The sequence below is a fragment of the Petromyzon marinus genome, unplaced genomic scaffold, assembly GCF_048934315.1.
Source record: "Petromyzon marinus isolate PM22_M1 ecotype Great Lakes invasive population unplaced genomic scaffold, UKy_Petmar_22M1.pri1.0 PM_G_Scaffold_69, whole genome shotgun sequence".
In the NCBI taxonomy this organism is placed as follows: domain Eukaryota; kingdom Metazoa; phylum Chordata; class Hyperoartia; order Petromyzontiformes; family Petromyzontidae; genus Petromyzon; species Petromyzon marinus.
In genome coordinates, this window is record NW_027423023.1 from 438,438 (window position 1) to 465,545 (window position 27,108).

Consider the following 27,108-nt stretch of genomic DNA (forward strand, 5'->3'; position numbering starts at 1 on the left):
TTCGGTAATCATTTGAGGCTGAGTCGACCTAGGAGAGGCATATGATAGGTTCAGATAATTGTCACTGGTGTTGGCCGTCAGCGGGAATCGGGTTCGTAGCGCAGCAGCGTGCTAACCGCTACAGTACCGCTCCCCATATCTACCTGTGCACCTCCCTGCCCACATGCATGTCCACCTACATGCCTACCTACCTGCCTGCCTGCCTCGTCACGCACTCGCAAACCCACTCATATACTTGCCCACCTACACGCCTACCCGTGCGCCTGCATGCACACCTATCCGTCTACCCGCTCGCCCACCCACCCACCCACCCACACACCCACACGCCCACACACCCACCCACCCACCTAACCCGCCCGCCCACCGGTAAATTAACGCTGCCCCCCACGTTCCTCGCTGCGTTTCGGTAGCAAGGGGGGGGGCCGATGCAGCGCCTCACCGTGCGCAAGAAGGAGACAGCGGAGGTGGCGGGCGCCGAGATGTCATTTGCGCTGTCGCAACGGGCGCGCCACGCCGCCCGTGTGCTTCTGCAGCGCTTCCCCGACACTGGCTCTGACCCAGGTTCGTTCCCGCTTTGGAGTTGCCGGCGACGTTTTTTTTTTCCGTGGTGCTCCATTGGTGCCCTCTATCAACTAATCTATTCAGGCATTATTTTACTGGGTAAGGCTGCGCTGAGCTGCGTAGCCATTTATCAGCAGCGACCTGGCCACAAAATGATTGCTCGAATGAAGTGGCTTATCACGTGGACGTTCGCAGCAGCCAAATACGCTCAACGCACGTCGATTCGAGAGAGACACCGCAAACTCCAAATATACAGCAGCAGATGTCGTGGTTGGGATCGAACCCACGACCTCCTGTATACCAGGCGAGGGAGTTAACATCTCCTAGCCACCATGATGATGATGAGAGAGAGAGACACAGACTCCAAATATACAGCAGCAGATATCGGGGTTGGGATCGAACCCACGACATCCTGTATACCAGGCGAGGGTGTTAACATCTAGCCACCATGATGATGATGAGGGAGAGAGACACAGACTCCAAATATACAGCAGCATATGTCGGGGTTGGGATCGAACCCACGACCTCCTGTACACCAGGCGAGGGAGTCAACATCTAGCCACCGTGGCACCCGTGACGCTGATGCAATTCGACGCGTGTCACTCACAGGGGCGAGACGCGAGGCGAGCAGGCCGAGCGGACGGCTCAACGACGGGATCGCTCAGGTCCCGCCACCGCGGGGGCGATCGGAGCTGGAGGCGTTCCGCCAGACCCTCCCCGTGGCCGCGTTCCGGGAGCAGTTGCTGGGCACCATCGCCAAGTCCAACATCCTGCTGTGCTGGGCGAGACCGGCTCCGGCAAAACCACGCAGGTGCTCGCAGCACAGTCCTAGAACTCGGCGCTCCTTCATTCAGCATGTCGGGCTCATTTCCCCAGGACCACCACCACGACGAGCGGGGTGAACGTGGATTATTATTTTATTTTTTACCCCCGAATTGCGATCTTGAGGACTGCCTCCGATCACCGCTTAACACTCGGCGCGCGCCGCCGCCCGTGTCGTCCCCCACCCCCCCGGCAGATCCCTCAGTACATCCTGGACGAGGGCAGCCGCCTGGGGTCGCCGTGCCGCGTGATTTGCGCGCAGCCGCGCCGAATCTCTGCCGTCGCCGCGGCCGAGAGGGTGGCGGAGGAGCGAGGGGAGGGCGTCGGCCAGACCGTCGGCTACCAGATCCGGTTGGAGAGCAAGTGCGTGTACGCGTGTTGGCGCTTCCGTTGTGCGCGCGTGCGCGTGTGTGTGTGTTCTGTTATTTTTGTTGTTGTTGTTGTGTTTTCCCTCTGGGCCGTGTGCTATTGTAATTTTTCTCGTCGTTTCATTCCAACTGTGCTAGTCGCGCCCCCACGATTAGCGCGGTCGGCTGCGTACGGTGTGAAAGACGTTCAACGTACACACGCGCACATGCACACATACGTTTGTTATTGTGTACTTTTACCGCTGTGTCCTGTCGTGTTTCTCCCTGCCCTGCGCCGTGTCCTTTCGTTGAGTTGTGTGATTTTTAGGGTTGTGTTCGGTTTGCGTTTCTCCGTCCTGTCTGAGCTCTGCAGTGACACAACTCTACGAAAACCGAGCCGGTGCAACAATATTTACGGCACATTTATTTTTGGTTAGGCAACGAAGAAATTATCTTGACAAAAACAGCTGTCGTGAAATCCTTCCTCTGCACGATGCAAGCCAAACAACAATTTGCCATGGGTATGGGTGGGGGTGCAGAACAATTGTCACAAGGAAATTTAGCATATCGCTTTATAGGCATTGTATACGATTGCTGAATTTGTGTTGATGGAATTGTTCTTCAACTCAACTGTCGGTGGTGAGCTGAAACAATCTTGTTGGGCGCACAGTGAAACACTTTTACCACCATGTGGTAATTTAATTGGTTTGGCTGTGTCGGCTGGTGGGGGGAGGACTTCACACACGTTGGACCATTGAGCACGGTTGGCTACGTACGGTGGTGCGAAAGAAGTTCAACTTGCATACCTACGTTAAATTTACGAATCGTAATATTGACTGACAACCTAGATGTTAGGTTAACAGGAAAACACCATGTATGTATTTGAGATCCCTTATACCTCAGCTTATCACTCAGCTATTTCAATGCTAAATTCTATGCTAATTCCTTTGTCAAGGGGTGCCTCTGCGGATGTGTATACTTTAACTTAGCTATTTCAATGAGCCATTTCAATGCTAAATTCTATGCTAATTCCTTTGTCAAGGGGTGCCTCTGCGGATGTGTATACTTTAACTTAGCTATTTCAATGAGCCATTTCAATGCTAAATTATATGCTAATTCCTTTGTCAAGGGGTGCCTCTGCGGATGTGTATACTTTAACTTAGCTATTTCAATGAGCCATTTCAATGCTAAATTATATGCTAATTCCTTTGTCAAGGGGTACCTCTGCGGATGTGTATACTTTAACTTAGCTATTTCAATGAGCCATTTCAATGCTAAATTCTATGCTAATTCCTTTGTCAAGGGGTGCCTCTGCGGATGTGTACACTTTAACTTAGCTATTTCAATGAGCCATTTCAATGCTAAATTCTATGCTAATTCCTTTGTCAAGGGGTGCCTCTAGCGGATGTGTATACTTTAACTTAGCTATTTCAATGAGCTATTTCAATGCTAAATTCTATGCTAATTCCTTTGTCAAGGGGTACCTCTGCAGATGTGTATACTTTAACTTAGCTATTTCAATTAGCCATTTCAATGCTAAATTATATGATAATTCCTTTGTCAAGGCGCTTAGTGTTTTTCTTCTCACACAGCTTAAAGGTCGTGATCTGAGCGTGGCTTTTTTCACTCCAGCGCTGTCCTACCAGACAGTCTCGTCCCTTCACCTGATGAAGGCCGCTTGTGTTGTGGCCGAAACGTCGTGATTTTTGTTATTTTATTTTTAACCTGCTACGTGGTGACTTTACCCAATAGAACCAAAGAGTATCCCTCATACCGTCGCGTTCCGCACGCGGCGTTGCGCGCAGGGTCTCGCCAAAGACGCTCCTCACGTTCTGCACCAACGACGTGCTGCTGAGGACCCTCATGGCCGGAGACAGCGCCACGTCTACCGTCGTGACGCACATCATCGTGGTACGTGCCGAGCTACAGTCGATCCACCACACACCGGTGCTCAAAAGTTTTCTTTTCAGTCTAATCTAGATTTGAAGTTTTCGTGACTGCAGGGGTCCACGCCCCTGGGTTCTCTCGGTAAAGTCACCGTGGTAGGTAGAAAATGAAATGAATTAAATCACGGCGTTTCGGGCGCGCGCACACGCAAGCGTCAGTCAGCAGGTGGGACAACCACAGCAAGAAAGAATTGCTGAAGTGGGCAAAAGGGCTGCTGCTGCTGTCACAAGAGGCTATCGAGGCCTGTAGATGTGGTTGTCCCACCTGCTGACGGACCCTTGTGTGTGCGCTCGCTCGAAACGTCGTGATTTTAATTTATTTTATTTTATTCGGTCTAACCCAAGATGTGGCCAGTTCCGGTTTCTGAGTTTTTGTTCGGTTTTAGTGTCTCAATCATTGGATTGACAACGGACTGTATGTACATGGTGAAGTTTAATTATTGTTATGAAGCTGGTGCTGTTGCTACTGGTTGGTTAAAGGTGATGATGGTGGTGATGCTGGTAGTGTTGTTGCTGCTGCTAAGGGTGGTGGTTATTGATGGTTCTGCTGGTGGTGGTGATGGTTAAGGGTGGTGATGATGGTAGTAATAATTGTGGTGGTGGTGGTGATTAGGGGTGGTGATGATGATGGTGGTAGTGCTGGTGTTGGTTCTGGTGGTGGTATTGGTGGTGGTTCTTAAAGAGTGGTGCTTGCCACCCACCCCCTTGTGTACCGTGCCTGCCTTCATAGGAGCTACTCGCTTACAGCACTTGCCCCAACGAGTCTGTTAAGGCTATACGGGGGATCTTTGTCTTGTCAGTTGGTCATGATAGATTTTTGTTAACTGGTGGTGGCGAAATTGACAATGGTGATGATGGCGGTGGTGGTGGTTACATTGACGATGATGATGATGATGGCAGCGTTGGCGGTGATGTATCCACTAGGACGAGATCCATGAACGCGACCGCTTCTGCGACATCCTGCTCATCAAGCTGCGCGACATTCTGGAGCGGCAGTGCAACCTCCGCGTCGTGCTGATGAGCGCCCCCCTCAACGTCTCACTCTTTTCAGAGTACTTCGGCGGCTGCCCCGTCGTCAGACGTGAGAGACGGCTAAATCCATCCGTCGGTTGAACACGTAGCGGTAGGCTTTCGCGACCAATATTATCGATAATGTATTAGAGGTTTTTTTGGGTTTGATCGCGTCAATGTAAATGTGTTGTTAAACCCGAGGGCCAATTTGTAAGATTTTGTCACGTAAAACAAAATATCGTTACTAGCACGGCGCACCGTTGTGTTGGAGGAGTAAACCCACAACATTTACCATTGGAGTGCGACATTTGCCGGTTGTAATTACCGAACGGTAAATGTTGTGGGTTTACTCCTCCAGCACACCGGTGTGTGCCGAATTAGCAACTCGTTGGCCACGTTTTGTTTACTTGACAAACCTCGCTAACCGGCTGCTGCGTCGGGTGGTGGCGGGTTTAACGACACAACATTTATATTCACTCGATCTAACCGTGCGTCGGCGGCGGCGGCGGCGGTGGCGGCGGCGGGCCAAACGCAACGGCGATGTTGGACGTGGCGGTGTGCACGCCGTGTTGCCTCTCGTCCGTGGGCCAGTGCCTGGGAGGCTTTTCGAGGTGAAGCGGTTCTTTCTGGAGGACATCCTGCCCACCACTGGTTACAAGTCTAAGGAGATGGAGAGACGCCAGAAGGAGAAAGATCAACGTACGTACAGCCGGCAAAAACCACCCCCCCCCACCACCCGCCCGCCCCCCGCATTGCCTGAGAGAGCCTCCCATTGTGTTGAGGCGGCGATCTCCAACTGTATCGGAATCAGGAGAATATTGATAGCGGTAGGAACCTCCTGGTTACACCACCAGCCCACACGGGGATTATTGTTGTTGTGTCCGTCCGTCGTGCATCCAAAAATGGGAGAGGTGGGGCTGGGTGGAGAGGGGAGGGTGGGGAGGGGCTGGGTAGGGAGGGAGGGGCTGGGTGGGGAGGGTGGGGAGGGGCTGGGTGGGGAGGAAGGGGCTGGGTGGGGAGGGTGGGGAGGGTGGGGAGGGTGGGGCTGGGTGGGGAGGGGAGGGTGGGGCTGGGTGGGGAGGGGAGGGTGGGGAGGGGCTGGGTGGGGAGGGTGGGGCTGGGGGTGGGGGTGGGAGGGGTGGGGCCGGGGGGGCAGGGGCTGGTCACCCCGTGGTGCCCTTATAAAACTCAACGTTTAACCTACTCACGCCGGCTTGTGCCCGCCCTCACAGTCGGGCATATTTGCGGAATACACCACGGAGCCGCCGTTGACCCTGGTCGTTGACCAAGCAACCCAACGTTCCTACCGGCTCCCTCCGCAGGAGAATGTGTTTGTTCATATTGGAGGAATCCAATCAGCCAATGTCAACTGGGCTCTTCCGTCGCTCTTCTTCTTCATCATGATTGTGCAATCGCATCGCCACCGTAGCCGTGTTGTTATTATTAACACTGTGAATGTTGTCGTTATTGTTGTGTGTTGTTGTTGTTTTATAAACTGTCGTCCGTGTCGTTGTTATTATTATTAACACTGTGAATGTTGTCGTTATTGTTGTGTGTTGTTGTTGTTGTATAAACTGTCGTCCGTGTCGTTATTATTATTAACACTGTGAATGTTGTCGTTATTGTTGTGTGTTGTTGTTGTTTTATAAACTGTCGTCCGTGTCGTTATTATTATTAACACTGTGAATGTTGTCGTTATTGTTGTGTGTTGTTGTTTTATAAACTGTCGTCCGTGTTGTTATTATTATTAACACTGTGAATGTTGTCGTTATTGTTGTGTGTTGTTGTTTTATAAACTGTCGTCCGTGTTGTTATTATTATTAACACTGTGAATGTTATCGTTATTGTTGTGTGTTGTTGTTTTATAAACTGTCGTCCGTGTTGTTGTTATTATTATTAACACTGTGAATGTTGTCGTTATTGTTGTGTGTTGTTGTTGTTGTTTTATAAACTGTCGTCCGTGTTGTTGTTATTATTATTAACACTGTGAATGTTGTCGTTATTGTTGTGTGTTGTTGTTGTTGTTTTATAAACTGTCGTCCGTGTTGTTGTTATTATTATTAACACTGTGAATGTTATCGTTATTGTTGTGTGTTGTTGTTTTATAAACTGTCGTCCGTGTTGTTATTGTTATTATTAACACCGTGAATGTTATCGTTATTGTTGTGTGTTGTTGTTTTATAAACTGTCGTCCGTGTTGTCGTTATTATTATTAACACTGTGAATGTTGTCGTTATTGTTGTGTGTTGTTGTTTTATAAACTGTCGTCCGTGTTGTTATTATTATTAACACTGTGAATGTTGTCGTTATTGTTGTGTGTTGTTGTTTTATAAACTATCGTCCGTGTTGTCGTTATTATTATTAACACTGTGAATGTTGTCGTTATTGTTGTGTGTTGTTGTTTTATAAACTATCGTCCGTGTTGTCGTTATTATTATTAACACTGTGAATGTTGTCGTTATTGTTGTGTGTTGTTGTTTTATAAACTGTCGTCCGTGTCGTTATTATTATTAACACTGTGAATGTTATCGTTATTGTTGTGTGTTGTTGTTTTATAAACTGTCGTCCGTGTCGTTATTATTATTAACACCGTGAATGTTGCCGTTATTGTTGTGTGTTGTTGTTGTTGTTTTATAAACTGTCGTCCGTGTTGTCGTTATTATTATTAACACTGTGAATGTTATTGTTGTGTGTTGTTGTTTTATAAACTGTCGTCCGTGTTGTTATTATTATTAACACCGTGAATGTTATCGTTATTGTTGTGTGTTGTTGTTTTATAAACTGTCGTCCGTGTCGTTATTATTATTAACACTGTGAATGTTATCGTTATTGTTGTGTGTTGTTGTTTTATAAACTGTCGTCCGTGTCGTTATTATTATTAACACCGTGAATGTTGTCGTTATTGTTGTGTGTTGTTGTTGTTTTATAAACTGTCGTCCGTGTTGTTGTTATTATTATTAACACTGTGAATGTTGTCGTTATTGTTGCGTGTTGTTGTTGTTGTTTTATAAACTGTCGTCCGTGTCGTTATCGCTAATGTCTGGTGGGGCCACGTGATGGCTTGTCAATTCCCACTGAAGTGTTGTGTTAGGCCATGTAACGATCTGGCCAAATCTGTGTCGTCAAGACCCCCTCCGCCACCCCGAAGCAGCCAAACTAATTAGACCGTCACGTGCTGCAACAGGCGCTTCACGATGTGTCTGTTGTCATTGTTTCAGTTGTCCCACCGGTGAGTTGAAGGACAATTCCCGTAGCCGGATTCAGCGATTTAGATACGCGGCGTTTCGCTTGAAGCTACGTCAGGCGTTGCCGGGACGGTACCCAGGAATTCATATTCTTAGCTCTTTCGGTAAAGTCACGTTGAAGGGAAACAATAAAATAATAAAATATATATGACAATAAAAATTCCCACGACGTTACGACCGTAACACAGGAAGTCCGAATAATCGCATCACCTGACCGGGCTTCTTCATAGCTGCCATGACCTGTGAAGGTGTAGCGCCATGGATGGAACGGTACCTCGAACAATCAGGGGAGGGACTGCAGCACCAGCCCAAGAGCGGAGGGGCTGCTGGGGGCTCAGGATCCCCAGACAGTTGTCGTTGTTGTTGGCTTGCACCACATTGTGATTTTTTTGCACGCAGCGTTTTAATAAGTTTTTTTTGTGCGCGTGGAATATTTGCTTTGTTGAATTCCAGGATGTTTGTGTTGCGCGTCGTCGCTTTGGGATGTTCCGCGTTCAAATTTAGTTTGTTGCGGTTGCACCCGACTTAAGAGCCGCATGGCTCACAGGGCTATACCCAATACATGAAAATGAAAAATGAAAAAAATTAAAAAGGGCCGGGACGCTGTGCGGGCCGGTGGTGGGACTCTGGGCCAGTGGTGGGACTCTCAGCCGGTGGTGGGACTCTAGGACTGCCGGGGCCAAGGAAGCCAGAGTCTAGACCCGCACCTTGGCTGGGTCGGGTCAGGCGTAGCCTCCCCTAGGGTCATCATAGCCGGAGGAGCCGAGAGCGTAGCCAGTGTCAAGGCACGCTAGGAGTAGGCCGTGTCCCCTAGGCTGTAGCAGTGTATCAGGAGGACTGCTGGGAGTACTGTGTTGTCATAAAGAAGTTGCCTCTCCGAAGTGTCTCCGGAACCCACTACAAAGGCGTGTACACTGCTGTGTGTGTGTGTCTCTGCCTGCGTCTCTGTTTGTGTGTGACCCTCGTGGTGGGGAGCGGCGGTGCAGCGGTCAGCGCGACGCTGCGCTACGAACCCGGCGACCCGGGTTCGATTCCCGCTCGCGGTGATTATCTGAACCGGTCCCGGGCCTCCCCTAGGTCGACTCAGCCTCAAATGAGTACCCTGGTGCGGTGTTTAGTAAACATCGCCGCTGGGGAGACAAAGGCGGTCGGGCGTGGTGCTGGCCACCCACCCCCTCGTGTACCGTTGCCGACCTTCATAGGTGCTGCTCGCTAACAGCACTTGCCCCTACAGTCTGCTAAGGCTACACGGGGGATCTGTGACCTTTGACCCTCGTAGCCAATATCAGTGGCGGTTATCCGAACCAGTCCTGCACCTGCCACAGGACCAGTCTTGCACGGTGGGCGCCACTGTGGCTAGGAGATGTTAGCTACCTCGCCTGGTATAGAGGAGGTTGTGGGTTCGATTCTGACCATAACACCTTTATATTTGGAGTTTACATTTTCTCTCTCTCTGTGCTCGTGTGGATTTTTCTCCGGGTCCTCTGGTTTTTACTCTCCGCATTTGTAATCAACGTGCATTTAGAGTGTTTAGCTGCCGCTATAAATGTCCACTTGGTGACAAGCCGCTTGCTTGAGCTGTCATTTTTATGTGGCCAGGTCACTTCTGAAAAAGCTACGTAGCTCAATGGGCCTTACCTGGTAAAAAAAAAAAAAAAGTTTTTCCTTGTTATTTCGGTCGACTCAGCCTTAAAATGAGCACATGGTGCAGCATATAGACAACCACCACCTTCTCTTGCGCCGTGCCAGCCTTCACATGCGCTCGCGAACAGCACTTGCCCCAACAGTCTGTTGAGGCTTTATACCGGGGGGGTGGGGGGTGGATCTCTGTGTCTGCGTGTGCGCAGTGGAGAGCCAGCAGAACAATCTGAGCGAACGGTACGAGGAGGAGACCGGACCGAGCGTGCCAGTGCGCGGTGCCAGCGTCGCACTCCTCACGGATCAAACCAAGATTCTCAACATCGAAGGGGGGGAGAGCGCCTTCGAACAGGAGGTATGTCGTGTGGAACGCTGGGGTGGGGGCGGGAGATGTTAACTACCTCGCCTGGTATACGGGCGAGGTAGGTGCTCGCTAATGGCGCTTGCCCCGACAGTCTGTTGCAGGATATGTGACGATTATCTGAACCGCTCCTGTTCCTCGCCTAGATCGACTTAGCCCTCAAATAAGTACCTGGTACGGTGCGCCAGCATCGCCGCTCGGGAGACAAAGGCGTGGTGGTGCTGGCCACCTGCCCCCTCGTGCGCCGTGCCAGCCTTCGTATCGGTGCCACTGGCGAACAGCGCTTGCCCCCAACAGTCTGTTTCGGCTACACGACGGGGATCTTTTGTCTCTTGCGCGGACAGGCGGAGCGCGACGGCTCCAAGCTGGAGCTGTGGCTCGTCAAGGAGATGGACGCGTGCATCACCAACATGTGGCTGCACAGGGACGAGGACGCATCCACGCAGCTGCTGCACCTGCTGATCAGCGAGCGCGTCAGCGGTGCGTGCCGGGGCCAGCGTGCCAATGGAACAGGGTGGCCTGGGAAATACCCTCCCTCCCTCCCCCCCACCCCCCACCCCTTCCTCCCCTCCCAACTTCTTCCCCCGTTAAACCGGTAGCCCTTTCCTGAATCGGTTACCACCTCGGTGGCTAGGAGACGTTAACCACCTCGCCTGGTGTGCAGGAGGTCGTGGGTTTAATCCCGACCCTGACGCCTGTTGCTGCTGCTGTATATTTGGAGTTTGCGTGTCTCTCTCCCCGTGGTCACGTGGATTTTTCTCCGGGTCCTCCGGCTTTTCCCTCCACATTTGGAATCAACGTGTGTTCAGGGTACTTGGCTGCTATAAATTTCCACGTCGTGATAAGTCACTTTTACCGAGATGTCATTTGCGACCAGGTCGCTTCTGAAAAAGTGCTGTGCATATATTGTTCCGTGTTCTGAGAGTCAGGAATCGGTAAACCGTTTTTTTTTTTATCGGTGGAACGGTTTGCGACGGGTTGCGTCGATTGGCCCACGTGCGCTGTGGCCCCGGTCGAAGATTGGCCTTGTTTCTTATTTAACAGATTAAGGTGCAGCCCCGCTATTGCTGGCTTGCTTGCTTGTGCCACTGTTCTTGAAAGAGCCTACACTGAAGAGGGCTCTAGGGGGCGGGGGTGTTGTTTGGACAGGCGGTGGTGAAGGTGAGCGGTTGGGGAGGCTGGGCAGGGGCGGGGGGGGCTGTGATTTAATAAACTTGCTTCATCGTTTAAAATGCCGAATTGGAAGGCCAGTACTGCCAACCATTACAGCTCGGAATGCTCCCTACGTGTGAGCGTCAGAATTCGAATGGTCGAATAAATTTGTTGCTGCACACCTGCCGCTGAAGCTGCTTCTGCTGCCCCTGCCACCGCCGCTGCCGCCGCCGCTGCCGATGATGATGATGATGATGATCGTCTCTCTCCTGGGCAGTCGACTACAGGCACAGCGAGAAGACCGCCACGCCGCTGATGGTGGCCGCCGGCCGCGGCCTCATTGACATCGTGGAGCTGCTGCTCCGGATGGGGGCCGACGTCAACTTGAAGGACTCCAACGGCATGTGAGGGCACACCTGCACCCCCATCCCCGCTTGATCGCAATCGGGCGTTGACACAGCCCCGGTGGAAGGTTGTAGCGGGTTCTCGGAGACGACTTGTGGAGGCAACGCGTTTGTTCAATAAACGCTTTAACAGCAACGGTCTCAGCCTTCGCTAAGGCTGCAGCCATTTTTACTCATCACCTAGGGAGGTGCAGCCTCTGGACGATCGCGAATTTACACCGGACTACAGCCCTCAGCTCCTCCGGCTACGAGTGACCTAGGGGAGGCTCCTCTGACCACTGGCCCACTCGGACACGACCCTTAACAAGGACGTCGGGCCGCGGGTTGCCAGAGTCTCACACCACTGGCCCACAGAGTCCCCGCCCTTACAAGGACAGCGGGGCTAGGGGGTCCCCAGGGTCCTGGCCAGCTGCTGGTCTTCTGGCTTCTGTCTTGGACTGGCCCCGGACACGTTGAGAGATCCCGGCTTTTATACACCTCCCCTGTGTGTCAGCCTCTGGCCACGCCTCCCTTCCAGAGAGTTCCAAGGGGGGGGAGGGAGGTCCCGGGGGATCCTAGAACACCCCGCAGCCCCCTCCTGCTTTTGGGCTGTTAATAACCGGGGTGGCCTGCCGGATGCGAATCGACAAAACCTTCAGCAAGCGGCGAGCGGACCTAACCGCTCGGCCGCGTCTCCGCCGTTTGTTCCCCCGTCGCCCGACATCCGGCCTCGTGGTGCCTGACGCCCATCTCGTCGCGAGCAACATCCGCCTCTCCCCCTGGTTTAGTGGTTTTTGGGTCCGACAGACGGTCAAGCGCTGGTGCGGCCTCCCCTCCGCAAGATGCGCCGCCCCGTGCTCGTTTTCCCGGTTCGGCGCAATCGCCCGGTGTCGCCACGGTCGAGACGACCCCCACCCCACCCCCCCCCACCACCCCCGCCCCCCAAATGCCCTTGCCGTAGTTTCTTTTTTTTCATTTCCGCAGGAACACTTTCGACTGGGCGAAGAAATTCCATGAATCGGACGTGGTGGAGCTCCTGGAATCGTCTGCGTACGTTATCGGCGATGGCACCGCCTTATTCGGGCAACCGGTTTAATGTAATTCATTGTAGAAAACGGGGGCCTGGATTCGATGCCTGACTCGGGATACTTTGTCCGTGTTGTTGAGTTTGTGCGCTCCCTCTCCACGGCTGTCGTGGATTTCCCCTCCAGCTTCTTTGGTTTCCTCTCAAAGCTTAAAAGCGACAAAAAATTAACATACCTCGTCATTAGCATTGGTCACGCATCCCAGTGCTGAGAAATGTATCCTGCACGTTACTCAACTGGGGGGTGTCGCGCGTGACGGCAATATTTCTTCCGTTTATTTTTGAATGAAATAACTCGGCGGCATCTTCATGGAAAAATTGCCTTGAGACTCAGTGAGGATTTCCTGGGTACTTAACAGTCGCAAAAAGAGATCGTCATGTTTCAATCCACTGGAAGAATGCCTCTCAAATACGTCTCGTCTCTCACAACCTCACGATGCAACAATCTACCCCAGAGACAAGTCTTTCACAACCTCACGATGCAACAATCTAGCCCAGAGACAAGTCTCTCACAACCTCACGATGCAACATTCTACCCCTGAGACAAGTCTCTCACAACCTCACGATGCAACATTCTACCCCATAGACAAGTCTCTCACAACCTCACGATGCAACATTCTACCCCGGAGACAAGTCTCTCACAACCTCACGATGCAACAATCTAACCCCGGAGACAAGTCTCTCACAACCTCACGATGCAACATTCTACCCCAGAGACAAGTCTCTCACAACCTCACGATGCAACATTCTACCCCGGAGACAAGTCTCTCACAACCTCACGATGCAACAATCTACCCCAGAGACAAGTCTCTCACAACCTTATGATGCAACATTCTACCCGGGAGACAAGTCTGTCACAACCTCACGATGCAACATTATAACCCCTGAGACAAGTCTCTCACAACCTCACGATGCAACAATCTAGCCCGGAGACAAGTCTCTCACAGCCGCACGATGCAACATTCTACCCCAGAGACAAGTCTCTCACAACCTTACGATGCAACAATCTACCCCTGAGACAAGCCTCTCACAACCTCACGATGCAACAATCTACCCCAGAGACAAGTCTCTCACAACCTCACGATGCAACAATCTACCCCGGAGACAAGTCTCTCACAACCTCACGATGCAACAATCTACCCCAGAGACAAGTCTCTCACAACCTCACGATGCAACATTCTACCCCAGAGACAAGTCTCTCACAACCTCACGATGCAACAATCTACTCCAGAGACAAGTCTCTCACAACCTCACGATGCAACATTCTACCCCAGAGACAAGTCTCTCACAACCTCACGATGCAACAATCTGCCCCGGAGACAAGTCTCTCACAACCTCACGATGCAACATTCTACCCCTTAGACAAGTCTCTCACAACCTCACGATGCAACAATCTACCCCAGAGACAAGTCTCTCACAACCTCACGATGCAACAATCTACCCCGGAGACAAGTCTCTCACAACCTCACGATGCAACAATCTACCCCTGAGACAAGTCTCTCACAACCTCACGATGCAACAATCTACCCCAGAGACAAGTCTCTCACAACCTCACAATGCAACATTCTACCCCAGAGACAAGCCTCTCACAACCTCACGATGCAACATTCTACCCCGGACACAAGGCTCTCACAACCTCACGATGCAACATTCTACCCCAGAGACAAGTCTCTCACAACCTCACGATGCAACATTCTACCCCAGAGACAAGTCTCTCACAACCTCACGATGCAACATTCTACCCCAGAGACAAGTCTCTCAGAACCTCACGATGCAACATTATAACCCCTGAGACAAGTCTCTCACAACCTCACGATGCAACAATCTACCCCGGAGACAAGTCTCTCACAACCTCACGATGCAACAATCTACCCCAGAGACAAGTCTCTCAGAACCTCACGATGCAACAATCTACCCCAGAGACAAGTCTCTCACAACCTCACGATGCAACAATCTAACCCCATAGACAAGTCTCTCACAACCTCACGATGCAACAATCTGCCCCAGAGACAAGTCTCTCAGAACCTCACGATGCAACATTCTACCCCTTAGACAAGTCTCTCACAACCTCACGATGCAACAATCTACCCCAGAGACAAGTCTCTCACAACCTCACGATGCAACAATCTACCCCGGAGACAAGTCTCTCACAACCTCACGATGCAACAATCTACCCCTGAGACAAGTCTCTCACAACCTCACGATGCAACAATCTACCCCAGAGACAAGTCTCTCAGAACCTCACGATGCAACAATCTACCCCAGAGACAAGTCTCTCACAACCTCACGATGCAACAATCTAACCCCATAGACAAGTCTCTCACAACCTCACGATGCAACAATCTGCCCCGGAGACAAGTCTCTCAGAACCTCACGATGCAACAATCTACCCCTGAGACAAGTCTCTCAGAACCTCACGATGCAACAATCTACCCCAGAGACAAATCTCTCACAACCTCACGATGCAACAATCTAACCCCATAGACAAGTCTCTCACAACCTCACGATGCAACAATCTGCCCCGGAGACAAGTCTCTCAGAACCTCACGATGCAACATTCTACCCCTTAGACAAGTCTCTCACAACCTCACGATGCAACAATCTACCCCAGAGACAAGTCTCTCACAACCTCACGATGCAACAATCTACCCCGGAGACAAGTCTCTCACAACCTCACGATGCAACAATCTACCCCTGAGACAAGTCTCTCACAACCTCACGATGCAACAATCTACCCCAGAGACAAGTCTCTCACAACCTCACAATGCAACATTCTACCCCAGAGACAAGCCTCTCACAACCTCACGATGCAACATTCTACCCCGGACACAAGGCTCTCACAACCTCACGATGCAACATTCTACCCCAGAGACAAGTCTCTCACAACCTCACGATGCAACATTCTACCCCAGAGACAAGTCTCTCACAACCTCACGATGCAACATTCTACCCCAGAGACAAGTCTCTCAGAACCTCACGATGCAACATTCTACCCCAGAGACAAGTCTCTCACAACCTCACGATGCAACAATCTACCCTGAGGCAAGTCTCTCATAACCTCACGATGCAACAATCTACCCCAGAGACAAGTCTATCACAACCTCACGATGCAACAATCTACCCCAGAGACAAGCCTCTCAGAACCTCACGATGCAACATTCTACCCCAGAGACAAGTCTCTCACAACCTCACGATGCAACATTCTACCCCGGAGACAAGTCTCTCACAACCTCACGATGCAACAATCTACCCCAGAGACAAGTCTCTCACAACCTTATGATGCAACATTCTACCCGGGAGACAAGTCTCTCACAACCTCACGATGCAACATTATAACCCCTGAGACAAGTCTCTCACAACCTCACGATGCAACAATCTAGCCCGGAGACAAGTCTCTCACAGCCGCACGATGCAACATTCTACCCCAGAGACAAGTCTCTCACAACCTTACGATGCAACAATCTACCCCTGAGACAAGCCTCTCACAACCTCACGATGCAACAATCTACCCCAGAGACAAGTCTCTCACAACCTCACGATGCAACAATCTACCCCGGAGACAAGTCTCTCACAACCTCACGATGCAACAATCTACCCCAGAGACAAGTCTCTCAGAACCTCACGATGCAACAATCTACCCCAGAGACAAGTCTCTCACAACCTCACGATGCAACAATCTAACCCCATAGACAAGTCTCTCACAACCTCACGATGCAACAATCTGCCCCGGAGACAAGTCTCTCAGAACCTCACGATGCAACAATCTACCCCGGAGACAAGTCTCTCACAACCTCACGATGCAACAATCTACCCCAGAGACAAGTCTCTCACAACCTCACGATGCAACGATCTGCCCCGGAGACAAGTCTCTCACAACCTCACGATGCAACAATCTGCCCCGGAGACAAGTCTCTCAGAACCTCACGATGCAACAATCTACCACAGAGACAAGTCTCTCACAACCTCACGATGCAACAATCTACCCCTGAGACAAGTCTCTCACAACCTCACAATGCAACATTCTACCCCGAGGACAAGTCTCTCAGAACCTCACGATGCAACAATCTACCCCAGAGACAAGTCTCTCACAACCTCACGATGCAACAATCTAACCCCTGAGACAAGTCTCTCACAACCTCACGATGCAACATTATAACCCCTGAGACAAGTCTCTCACAACCTCACGATGCAACAATCTAGCCCGGAGACAAGTCTCTCACAGCCGCACGATGCAACATTCTACCCCAGAGACAAGTCTCTCACAACCTTACGATGCAACAATCTACCCCTGAGACAAGCCTCTCACAACCTCACGATGCAACAATCTACCCCAGAGACAAGTCTCTCACAACCTCACGATGCAACAATCTACCCCGGAGACAAGTCTCTCACAACCTCACAATGCAACAATCTACCCCAGAGACAAGTCTCTCACAACCTCACGATGCAACATTCTACCCCAGAGACAAGTCTCTCACAACCTCACGATGCAACAATCTACTCCAGAGACAAGTCTCTCACAACCTCACGATGCAACATTCTACCCCAGAGACAAGTCTCTCACAACCTCACGATGCAACAATCTGCCCCGGAGACAAGTCTCTCACAACCTCACGATGCAACATTCTACCCCTTAGACAAGTCTCTCACAACCTCACGATGCAACAATCTACCCCAGAGACAAGTCTCTCACAACCTCACGATGCAACAATCTACCCCGGAGACAAGTCTCTCACAACCTCACGATGCAACAATCTACCCCTGAGACAAGTCTCTCACAACCTCACGATGCAACAATCTACCCCAGAGACAAGTCTCTCACAACCTCACAATGCAACATTTTACCCCAGAGACAAGCCTCTCACAACCTCACGATGCAACATTCTACCCCGGACACAAGGCTCTCACAACCTCACGATGCAACATTCTACCCCAGAGACAAGTCTCTCACAACCTCACGATGCAACATTCTACCCCAGAGACAAGTCTCTCACAACCTCACGATGCAACATTCTACCCCAGAGACAAGTCTCTCAGAACCTCACGATGCAACATTCTACCCCAGAGACAAGTCTCTCACAACCTCACGATGCAACAATCTACCCTGAGGCAAGTCTCTCATAACCTCACGATGCAACAATCTACCCCAGAGACAAGTCTATCACAACCTCACGATGCAACAATCTACCCCAGAGACAAGCCTCTCAGAACCTCACGATGCAACATTCTACCCCAGAGACAAGTCTCTCACAACCTCACGATGCAACATTCTACCCCGGAGACAAGTCTCTCACAACCTCACGATGCAACAATCTACCCCAGAGACAAGTCTCTCACAACCTTATGATGCAACATTCTACCCGGGAGACAAGTCTCTCACAACCTCACGATGCAACATTATAACCCCTGAGACAAGTCTCTCACAACCTCACGATGCAACAATCTACCCCGGAGACAAGTCTCTCACAACCTCACGATGCAACAATCTACCCCAGAGACAAGTCTCTCAGAACCTCACGATGCAACAATCTACCCCAGAGACAAGTCTCTCACAACCTCACGATGCAACAATCTAACCCCATAGACAAGTCTCTCACAACCTCACGATGCAACAATCTACCCCGGAGACAAGTCTCTCAGAACCTCACGATGCAACATTCTACCCCTTAGACAAGTCTCTCACAACCTCACGATGCAACAATCTACCCCAGAGACAAGTCTCTCACAACCTCACGATGCAACAATCTACCCCGGAGACAAGTCTCTCACAACCTCACGATGCAACAATCTACCCCTGAGACAAGTCTCTCACAACCTCACGATGCAACAATCTACCCCAGAGACAAGTCTCTCAGAACCTCACGATGCAACAATCTACCCCAGAGACAAGTCTCTCACAACCTCACGATGCAACAATCTAACCCCATAGACAAGTCTCTCACAACCTCACGATGCAACAATCTGCCCCGGAGACAAGTCTCTCAGAACCTCACGATGCAACAATCTACCCCTGAGACAAGTCTCTCAGAACCTCACGATGCAACAATCTACCCCAGAGACAAGTCTCTCACAACCTCACGATGCAACAATCTAACCCCATAGACAAGTCTCTCACAACCTCACGATGCAACAATCTGCCCCGGAGACAAGTCTCTCAGAACCTCACGATGCAACATTCTACCCCTTAGACAAGTCTCTCACAACCTCACGATGCAACAATCTACCCCAGAGACAAGTCTCTCACAACCTCACGATGCAACAATCTACCCCGGAGACAAGTCTCTCACAACCTCACGATGCAACAATCTACCCCTGAGACAAGTCTCTCACAACCTCACGATGCAACAATCTACCCCAGAGACAAGTCTCTCACAACCTCACAATGCAACATTCTACCCCAGAGACAAGCCTCTCACAACCTCACGATGCAACATTCTACCCCGGACACAAGGCTCTCACAACCTCACGATGCAACATTCTACCCCAGAGACAAGTCTCTCACAACCTCACGATGCAACATTCTACCCCAGAGACAAGTCTCTCACAACCTCACGATGCAACATTCTACCCCAGAGACAAGTCTCTCAGAACCTCACGATGCAACATTCTACCCCAGAGACAAGTCTCTCACAACCTCACGATGCAACAATCTACCCTGAGGCAAGTCTCTCATAACCTCACGATGCAACAATCTACCCCAGAGACAAGTCTATCACAACCTCACGATGCAACAATCTACCCCAGAGACAAGCCTCTCAGAACCTCACGATGCAACATTCTACCCCAGAGACAAGTCTCTCACAACCTCACGATGCAACATTCTACCCCGGAGACAAGTCTCTCACAACCTCACGATGCAACAATCTACCCCAGAGACAAGTCTCTCACAACCTTATGATGCAACATTCTACCCGGGAGACAAGTCTCTCACAACCTCACGATGCAACATTATAACCCCTGAGACAAGTCTCTCACAACCTCACGATGCAACAATCTACCCCGGAGACAAGTCTCTCACAACCTCACGATGCAACAATCTACCCCAGAGACAAGTCTCTCAGAACCTCACGATGCAACAATCTACCCCAGAGACAAGTCTCTCACAACCTCACGATGCAACAATCTAACCCCATAGACAAGTCTCTCACAACCTCACGATGCAACAATCTACCCCGGAGACAAGTCTCTCAGAACCTCACGATGCAACATTCTACCCCTTAGACAAGTCTCTCACAACCTCACGATGCAACAATCTACCCCAGAGACAAGTCTCTCACAACCTCACGATGCAACAATCTACCCCGGAGACAAGTCTCTCACAACCTCACGATGCAACAATCTACCCCTGAGACAAGTCTCTCACAACCTCACGATGCAACAATCTACCCCAGAGACAAGTCTCTCAGAACCTCACGATGCAACAATCTACCCCAGAGACAAGTCTCTCACAACCTCACGATGCAACAATCTAACCCCATAGACAAGTCTCTCACAACCTCACGATGCAACAATCTGCCCCGGAGACAAGTCTCTCAGAACCTCACGATGCAACAATCTACCCCTGAGACAAGTCTCTCAGAACCTCACGATGCAACAATCTACCCCAGAGACAAGTCTCTCACAACCTCACGATGCAACAATCTAACCCCATAGACAAGTCTCTCACAACCTCACGATGCAACAATCTGCCCCGGAGACAAGTCTCTCAGAACCTCACGATGCAACATTCTACCCCTTAGACAAGTCTCTCACAACCTCACGATGCAACAATCTACCCCAGAGACAAGTCTCTCACAACCTCACGATGCAACAATCTACCCCGGAGACAAGTCTCTCACAACCTCACGATGCAACAATCTACCCCTGAGACAAGTCTCTCACAACCTCACGATGCAACAATCTACCCCAGAGACAAGTCTCTCACAACCTCACAATGCAACATTCTACCCCAGAGACAAGCCTCTCACAACCTCACGATGCAACATTCTACCCCGGACACAAGGCTCTCACAACCTCACGATGCAACATTCTACCCCAGAGACAAGTCTCTCACAACCTCACGATGCAACATTCTACCCCAGAGACAAGTCTCTCACAACCTCACGATGCAACATTCTACCCCAGAGACAAGTCTCTCAGAACCTCACGATGCAACATTCTACCCCAGAGACAAGTCTCTCACAACCTCACGATGCAACAATCTACCCTGAGGCAAGTCTCTCATAACCTCACGATGCAACAATCTACCCCAGAGACAAGTCTATCACAACCTCACGATGCAACAATCTACCCCAGAGACAAGCCTCTCAGAACCTCACGATGCAACATTCTACCCCAGAGACAAGTCTCTCACAACCTCACGATGCAACATTCTACCCCGGAGACAAGTCTCTCACAACCTCACGATGCAACAATCTACCCCAGAGACAAGTCTCTCACAACCTTATGATGCAACATTCTACCCGGGAGACAAGTCTCTCACAACCTCACGATGCAACATTATAACCCCTGAGACAAGTCTCTCACAACCTCACGATGCAACAATCTAGCCCGGAGACAAGTCTCTCACAGCCGCACGATGCAACATTCTACCCCAGAGACAAGTCTCTCACAACCTTACGATGCAACAATCTACCCCTGAGACAAGCCTCTCACAACCTCACGATGCAACAATCTACCCCAGAGACAAGTCTCTCACAACCTCACGATGCAACAATCTACCCCGGAGACAAGTCTCTCACAACCTCACGATGCAACAATCTACCCCAGAGACAAGTCTCTCAGAACCTCACGATGCAACAATCTACCCCAGAGACAAGTCTCTCACAACCTCACGATGCAACAATCTAACCCCATAGACAAGTCTCTCACAACCTCACGATGCAACAATCTGCCCCGGAGACAAGTCTCTCAGAACCTCACGATGCAACAATCTACCCCGGAGACAAGTCTCTCACAACCTCACGATGCAACAATCTACCCCAGAGACAAGTCTCTCACAACCTCACGATGCAACGATCTGCCCCGGAGACAAGTCTCTCACAACCTCACGATGCAACAATCTGCCCCGGAGACAAGTCTCTCACAACCTCACGATGCAACAATCTACCACAGAGACAAGTCTCTCACAACCTCACGATGCAACAATCTACCCCTGAGACAAGTCTCTCACAACCTCACAATGCAACATTCTACCCCGAGGACAAGTCTCTCAGAACCTCACGATGCAACAATCTACCCCAGAGACAAGTCTCTCACAACCTCACGATGCAACAATCTAACCCCTGAGACAAGTCTCTCACAACCTCACGATGCAACAATCTGCCCCGGAGACAAGTCTCTCAGAACCTCACGATGCAACAATCTACGCCAGAGACAAGTCTCTCACAACCTCACGATGCAACATTCTACCCCTGAGACAAGTCTCTCACAACCTCACGATGCAACATTCTGCCCCAGAGACAAGTCTCTCACAACCTCACGATGCAACATTCTACCCCGGAGACAAGTCTCTCACAACCTCACGATGCAACAATCTACCCCAGAGACAAGTCTCTCACAACCTTATGATGCAACATTCTACCCGGGAGACAAGTCTCTCACAACCTCACGATGCAACATTATAACCCCTGAGACAAGTCTCTCACAACCTCACGATGCAACAATCTAGCCCGGAGACAAGTCTCTCACAGCCGCACGATGCAACATTCTACCCCAGAGACAAGTCTCTCACAACCTTACGATGCAACAATCTACCCCTGAGACAAGCCTCTCACAACCTCACGATGCAACAATCTACCCCAGAGACAAGTCTCTCACAACCTCACGATGCAACAATCTACCCCGGAGACAAGTCTCTCACAACCTCACGATGCAACAATCTACCCCAGAGACAAGTCTCTCAGAACCTCACGATGCAACAATCTACCCCAGAGACAAGTCTCTCACAACCTCACGATGCAACAATCTAACCCCATAGACAAGTCTCTCACAACCTCACGATGCAACAATCTGCCCCGGAGACAAGTCTCTCAGAACCTCACGATGCAACAATCTACCCCGGAGACAAGTCTCTCACAACCTCACGATGCAACAATCTACCCCAGAGACAAGTCTCTCACAACCTCACGATGCAACGATCTGCCCCGGAGACAAGTCTCTCACAACCTCACGATGCAACAATCTACCACAGAGACAAGTCTCTCACAACCTCACGATGCAACAATCTACCCCTGAGACAAGTCTCTCACAACCTCACAATGCAACATTCTACCCCGAGGACAAGTCTCTCAGAACCTCACGATGCAACAATCTACCCCAGAGACAAGTCTCTCACAACCTCACGATGCAACAATCTAACCCCTGAGACAAGTCTCTCACAACCTCACGATGCAACAATCTGCCCCGGAGACAAGTCTCTCAGAACCTCACGATGCAACAATCTACCCCAGAGACAAGTCTCTCACAACCTCACGATGCAACATTCTACCCCTGAGACAAGTCTCTCACAACCTCACGATGCAACATTCTACCCCAGAGACAAGCCTCTCACAACCTCACGATGCAACATTCTACCCCGGACACAAGGCTCTCACAACCTCACGATGCAACATTCTACCCCAGAGACAAGTCTCTCACAACCTCACGATGCAACATTCTACCCCAGAGACAAGTCTCTCACAACCTCACGATGCAACATTCTACCCCAGAGACAAGTCTCTCAGAACCTCACGATGCAACATTCTACCCCAGAGACAAGTCTCTCACAACCTCACGATGCAACAATCTACCCTGAGGCAAGTCTCTCATAACCTCACGATGCAACAATCTACCCCAGAGACAAGTCTATCACAACCTCACGATGCAACAATCTACCCCAGAGACAAGCCTCTCAGAACCTCACGATGCAACATTCTACCCCAGAGACAAGTCTCTCACAACCTCACGATGCAACATTCTACCCCGGAGACAAGTCTCTCACAACCTCACGATGCAACAATCTACCCCAGAGACAAGTCTCTCACAACCTTATGATGCAACATTCTACCCGGGAGACAAGTCTCTCACAACCTCACGATGCAACATTATAACCCCTGAGACAAGTCTCTCACAACCTCACGATGCAACAATCTAGCCCGGAGACAAGTCTCTCACAGCCGCACGATGCAACATTCTACCCCAGAGACAAGTCTCTCACAACCTTACGATGCAACAATCTACCCCTGAGACAAGCCTCTCACAACCTCACGATGCAACAATCTACCCCAGAGACAAGTCTCTCACAACCTCACGATGCAACAATCTACCCCGGAGACAAGTCTCTCACAACCTCACGATGCAACAATCTACCCCAGAGACAAGTCTCTCAGAACCTCACGATGCAACAATCTACCCCAGAGACAAGTCTCTCACAACCTCACGATGCAACAATCTAACCCCATAGACAAGTCTCTCACAACCTCACGATGCAACAATCTGCCCCGGAGACAAGTCTCTCAGAACCTCACGATGCAACAATCTACCCCGGAGACAAGTCTCTCACAACCTCACGATGCAACAATCTACCCCAGAGACAAGTCTCTCACAACCTCACGATGCAACGATCTGCCCCGGAGACAAGTCTCTCACAACCTCACGATGCAACAATCTGCCCCGGAGACAAGTCTCTCAGAACCTCACGATGCAACAATCTACCACAGAGACAAGTCTCTCACAACCTCACGATGCAACAATCTACCCCTGAGACAAGTCTCTCACAACCTCACAATGCAACATTCTACCCCGAGGACAAGTCTCTCAGAACCTCACGATGCAACAATCTACCCCAGAGACAAGTCTCTCACAACCTCACGATGCAACAATCTAACCCCTGAGACAAGTCTCTCACAACCTCACGATGCAACAATCTGCCCCGGAGACAAGTCTCTCAGAACCTCACGATGCAACAATCTACCCCAGAGACAAGTCTCTCACAACCTCACGATGCAACATTCTACCCCTGAGACAAGTCTCTCACAACCTCACGATGCAACATTCTGCCCCAGAGACAAGTCTCTCACAACCTCACGATGCAACAATCTACCCCTGAGACAAGTCTCTCACAATCTCACGATGCAACAATCTACCCCAGAGACAAGTCTCTCACAACCTCACGATGCAACAATCTACCCCGGAGACAAGTCTCTCACAACCTCACGATGCAACAATCTAACCCCGGAGACAAGTCTCTCACAACTTCACGATGCAACAATCTACCCCTGAGACAAGTCTCTCACAACCTCACGATGCAACAATCTACCCCGGAGACAAGTCTCTCACAACCTCACGATGCAACAATCTACCCCAGAGACAAGTCTATCACAACCTCACGATGCAACAATCTACCCCAGAGACAAGCCTCTCAGAACCTCACGATGCAACATTCTACCCCAGAGACAAGTCTCTCACAACCTCACGATGCAACATTCTACCCCGGAGACAAGTCTCTCACAACCTCACGATGCAACAATCTACCCCAGAGACAAGTCTCTCACAACCTTATGATGCAACATTCTACCCGGGAGACAAGTCTCTCACAACCTCACGATGCAACATTATAACCCCTGAGACAAGTCTCTCACAACCTCACGATGCAACAATCTAGCCCGGAGACAAGTCTCTCACAGCCGCACGATGCAACATTCTACCCCAGAGACAAGTCTCTCACAACCTTACGATGCAACAATCTACCCCTGAGACAAGCCTCTCACAACCTCACGATGCAACAATCTACCCCAGAGACAAGTCTCTCACAACCTCACGATGCAACAATCTACCCCGGAGACAAGTCTCTCACAACCTCACGATGCAACAATCTACCCCGGAGACAAGTCTCTCACAACCTCACGATGCAACAATCTACCCCGGAGACAAGTCTCTCAGAACCTCACGATGCAACAATCTACCCCAGAGACAAGTCTCTCACAACCTCGCGATGCAACAATCTAACCCCATAGACAAGTCTCTCACAACCTCACGATGCAACAATCTGCCCCGGAGACAAGTCTCTCAGAACCTCACGATGCAACAATCTACCCCGGAGACAAGTCTCTCACAACCTCACGATGCAACAATCTACCCCAGAGACAAGTCTCTCACAACCTCACGATGCAACGATCTGCCCCGGAGACAAGTCTCTCACAACCTCACGATGCAACAATCTGCCCCGGAGACAAGTCTCTCAGAACCTCACGATGCAACAATCTACCACAGAGACAAGTCTCTCACAACCTCACGATGCAACAATCTACCCCTGAGACAAGTCTCTCACAACCTCACAATGCAACATTCTACCCCGAGGACAAGTCTCTCAGAACCTCACGATGCAACAATCTACCCCAGAGACAAGTCTCTCACAACCTCACGATGCAACAATCTAACCCCTGAGACAAGTCTCTCACAACCTCACGATGCAACAATCTGCCCCGGAGACAAGTCTCTCAGAACCTCACGATGCAACAATCTACCCCAGAGACAAGTCTCTCACAACCTCACGATGCAACATTCTACCCCTGAGACAAGTCTCTCACAACCTCACGATGCAACATTCTGCCCCGGAGACAAGTCTCTCACAACCTCACGATGCAACAATCTACCCCTGAGACAAGTCTCTCACAATCTCACGATGCAACAATCTACCCCAGAGACAAGTCTCTCACAACCTCACGATGCAACAATCTACCCCGGAGACAAGTCTCTCACAACCTCACGATGCAACAATCTAACCCCGGAGACAAGTCTCTCACAACTTCACGATGCAACAATCTACCCCTGAGACAAGTCTCTCACAACCTCACGATGCAACAATCTACCCCAGAGACAAGTCTCTCAGAACCTCACGATGCAACAATCTACCCCAGAGACAAGTCTCTCACAACCTCACGATGCAACAATCTAACCCCTGAGACAAGTCTCTCACAACCTCACGATGCAACAATCTGCCCCGGAGACAAGTCTCTCAGAACCTCACGATGCAACAATCTACCCCAGAGACAAGTCTCTCACAACCTCACGATGCAACATTCTACCCCTGAGACAAGTCTCTCACAACCTCACGATGCAACATTCTACCCCAGAGACAAGCCTCTCACAACCTCACGATGCAACATTCTACCCCGGACACAAGGCTCTCACAACCTCACGATGCAACATTCTACCCCAGAGACAAGTCTCTCACAACCTCACGATGCAACATTCTACCCCAGAGACAAGTCTCTCAGAACCTCACGATGCAACATTCTACCCCAGAGACAAGTCTCTCACAACCTCACGATGCAACAATCTACCCTGAGGCAAGTCTCTCATAACCTCACGATGCAACAATCTACCCCAGAGACAAGTCTATCACAACCTCACGATGCAACAATCTACCCCAGAGACAAGCCTCTCAGAACCTCACGATGCAACATTCTACCCCAGAGACAAGTCTCTCACAACCTCACGATGCAACATTCTACCCCGGAGACAAGTCTCTCACAACCTCACGATGCAACAATCTACCCCAGAGACAAGTCTCTCAC

The 27,108-nt window shown here is 50.5% G+C and overlaps 1 protein-coding gene across 1 annotated transcript; it reads left to right on the forward strand.

Annotated features, from left to right (window-relative positions):
- The first annotated feature begins 425 nt into the window (after positions 1 to 425).
- LOC142920151 (3'-5' RNA helicase YTHDC2-like) lies at positions 426 to 12,893 on the forward strand. Its single transcript, XM_076062622.1, has 10 exons — positions 426 to 565; positions 1,171 to 1,372; positions 1,580 to 1,746; positions 3,536 to 3,641; positions 4,601 to 4,757; positions 5,279 to 5,386; positions 9,780 to 9,925; positions 10,276 to 10,411; positions 11,361 to 11,487; positions 12,451 to 12,893. Exons 1-10 carry the CDS (start codon positions 426 to 428, stop codon positions 12,560 to 12,562), a joined length of 1,401 nt encoding a protein of 466 aa, XP_075918737.1. The 3' UTR covers positions 12,563 to 12,893.
- Positions 12,894 to 27,108: the final 14,215 nt, after the last annotated feature.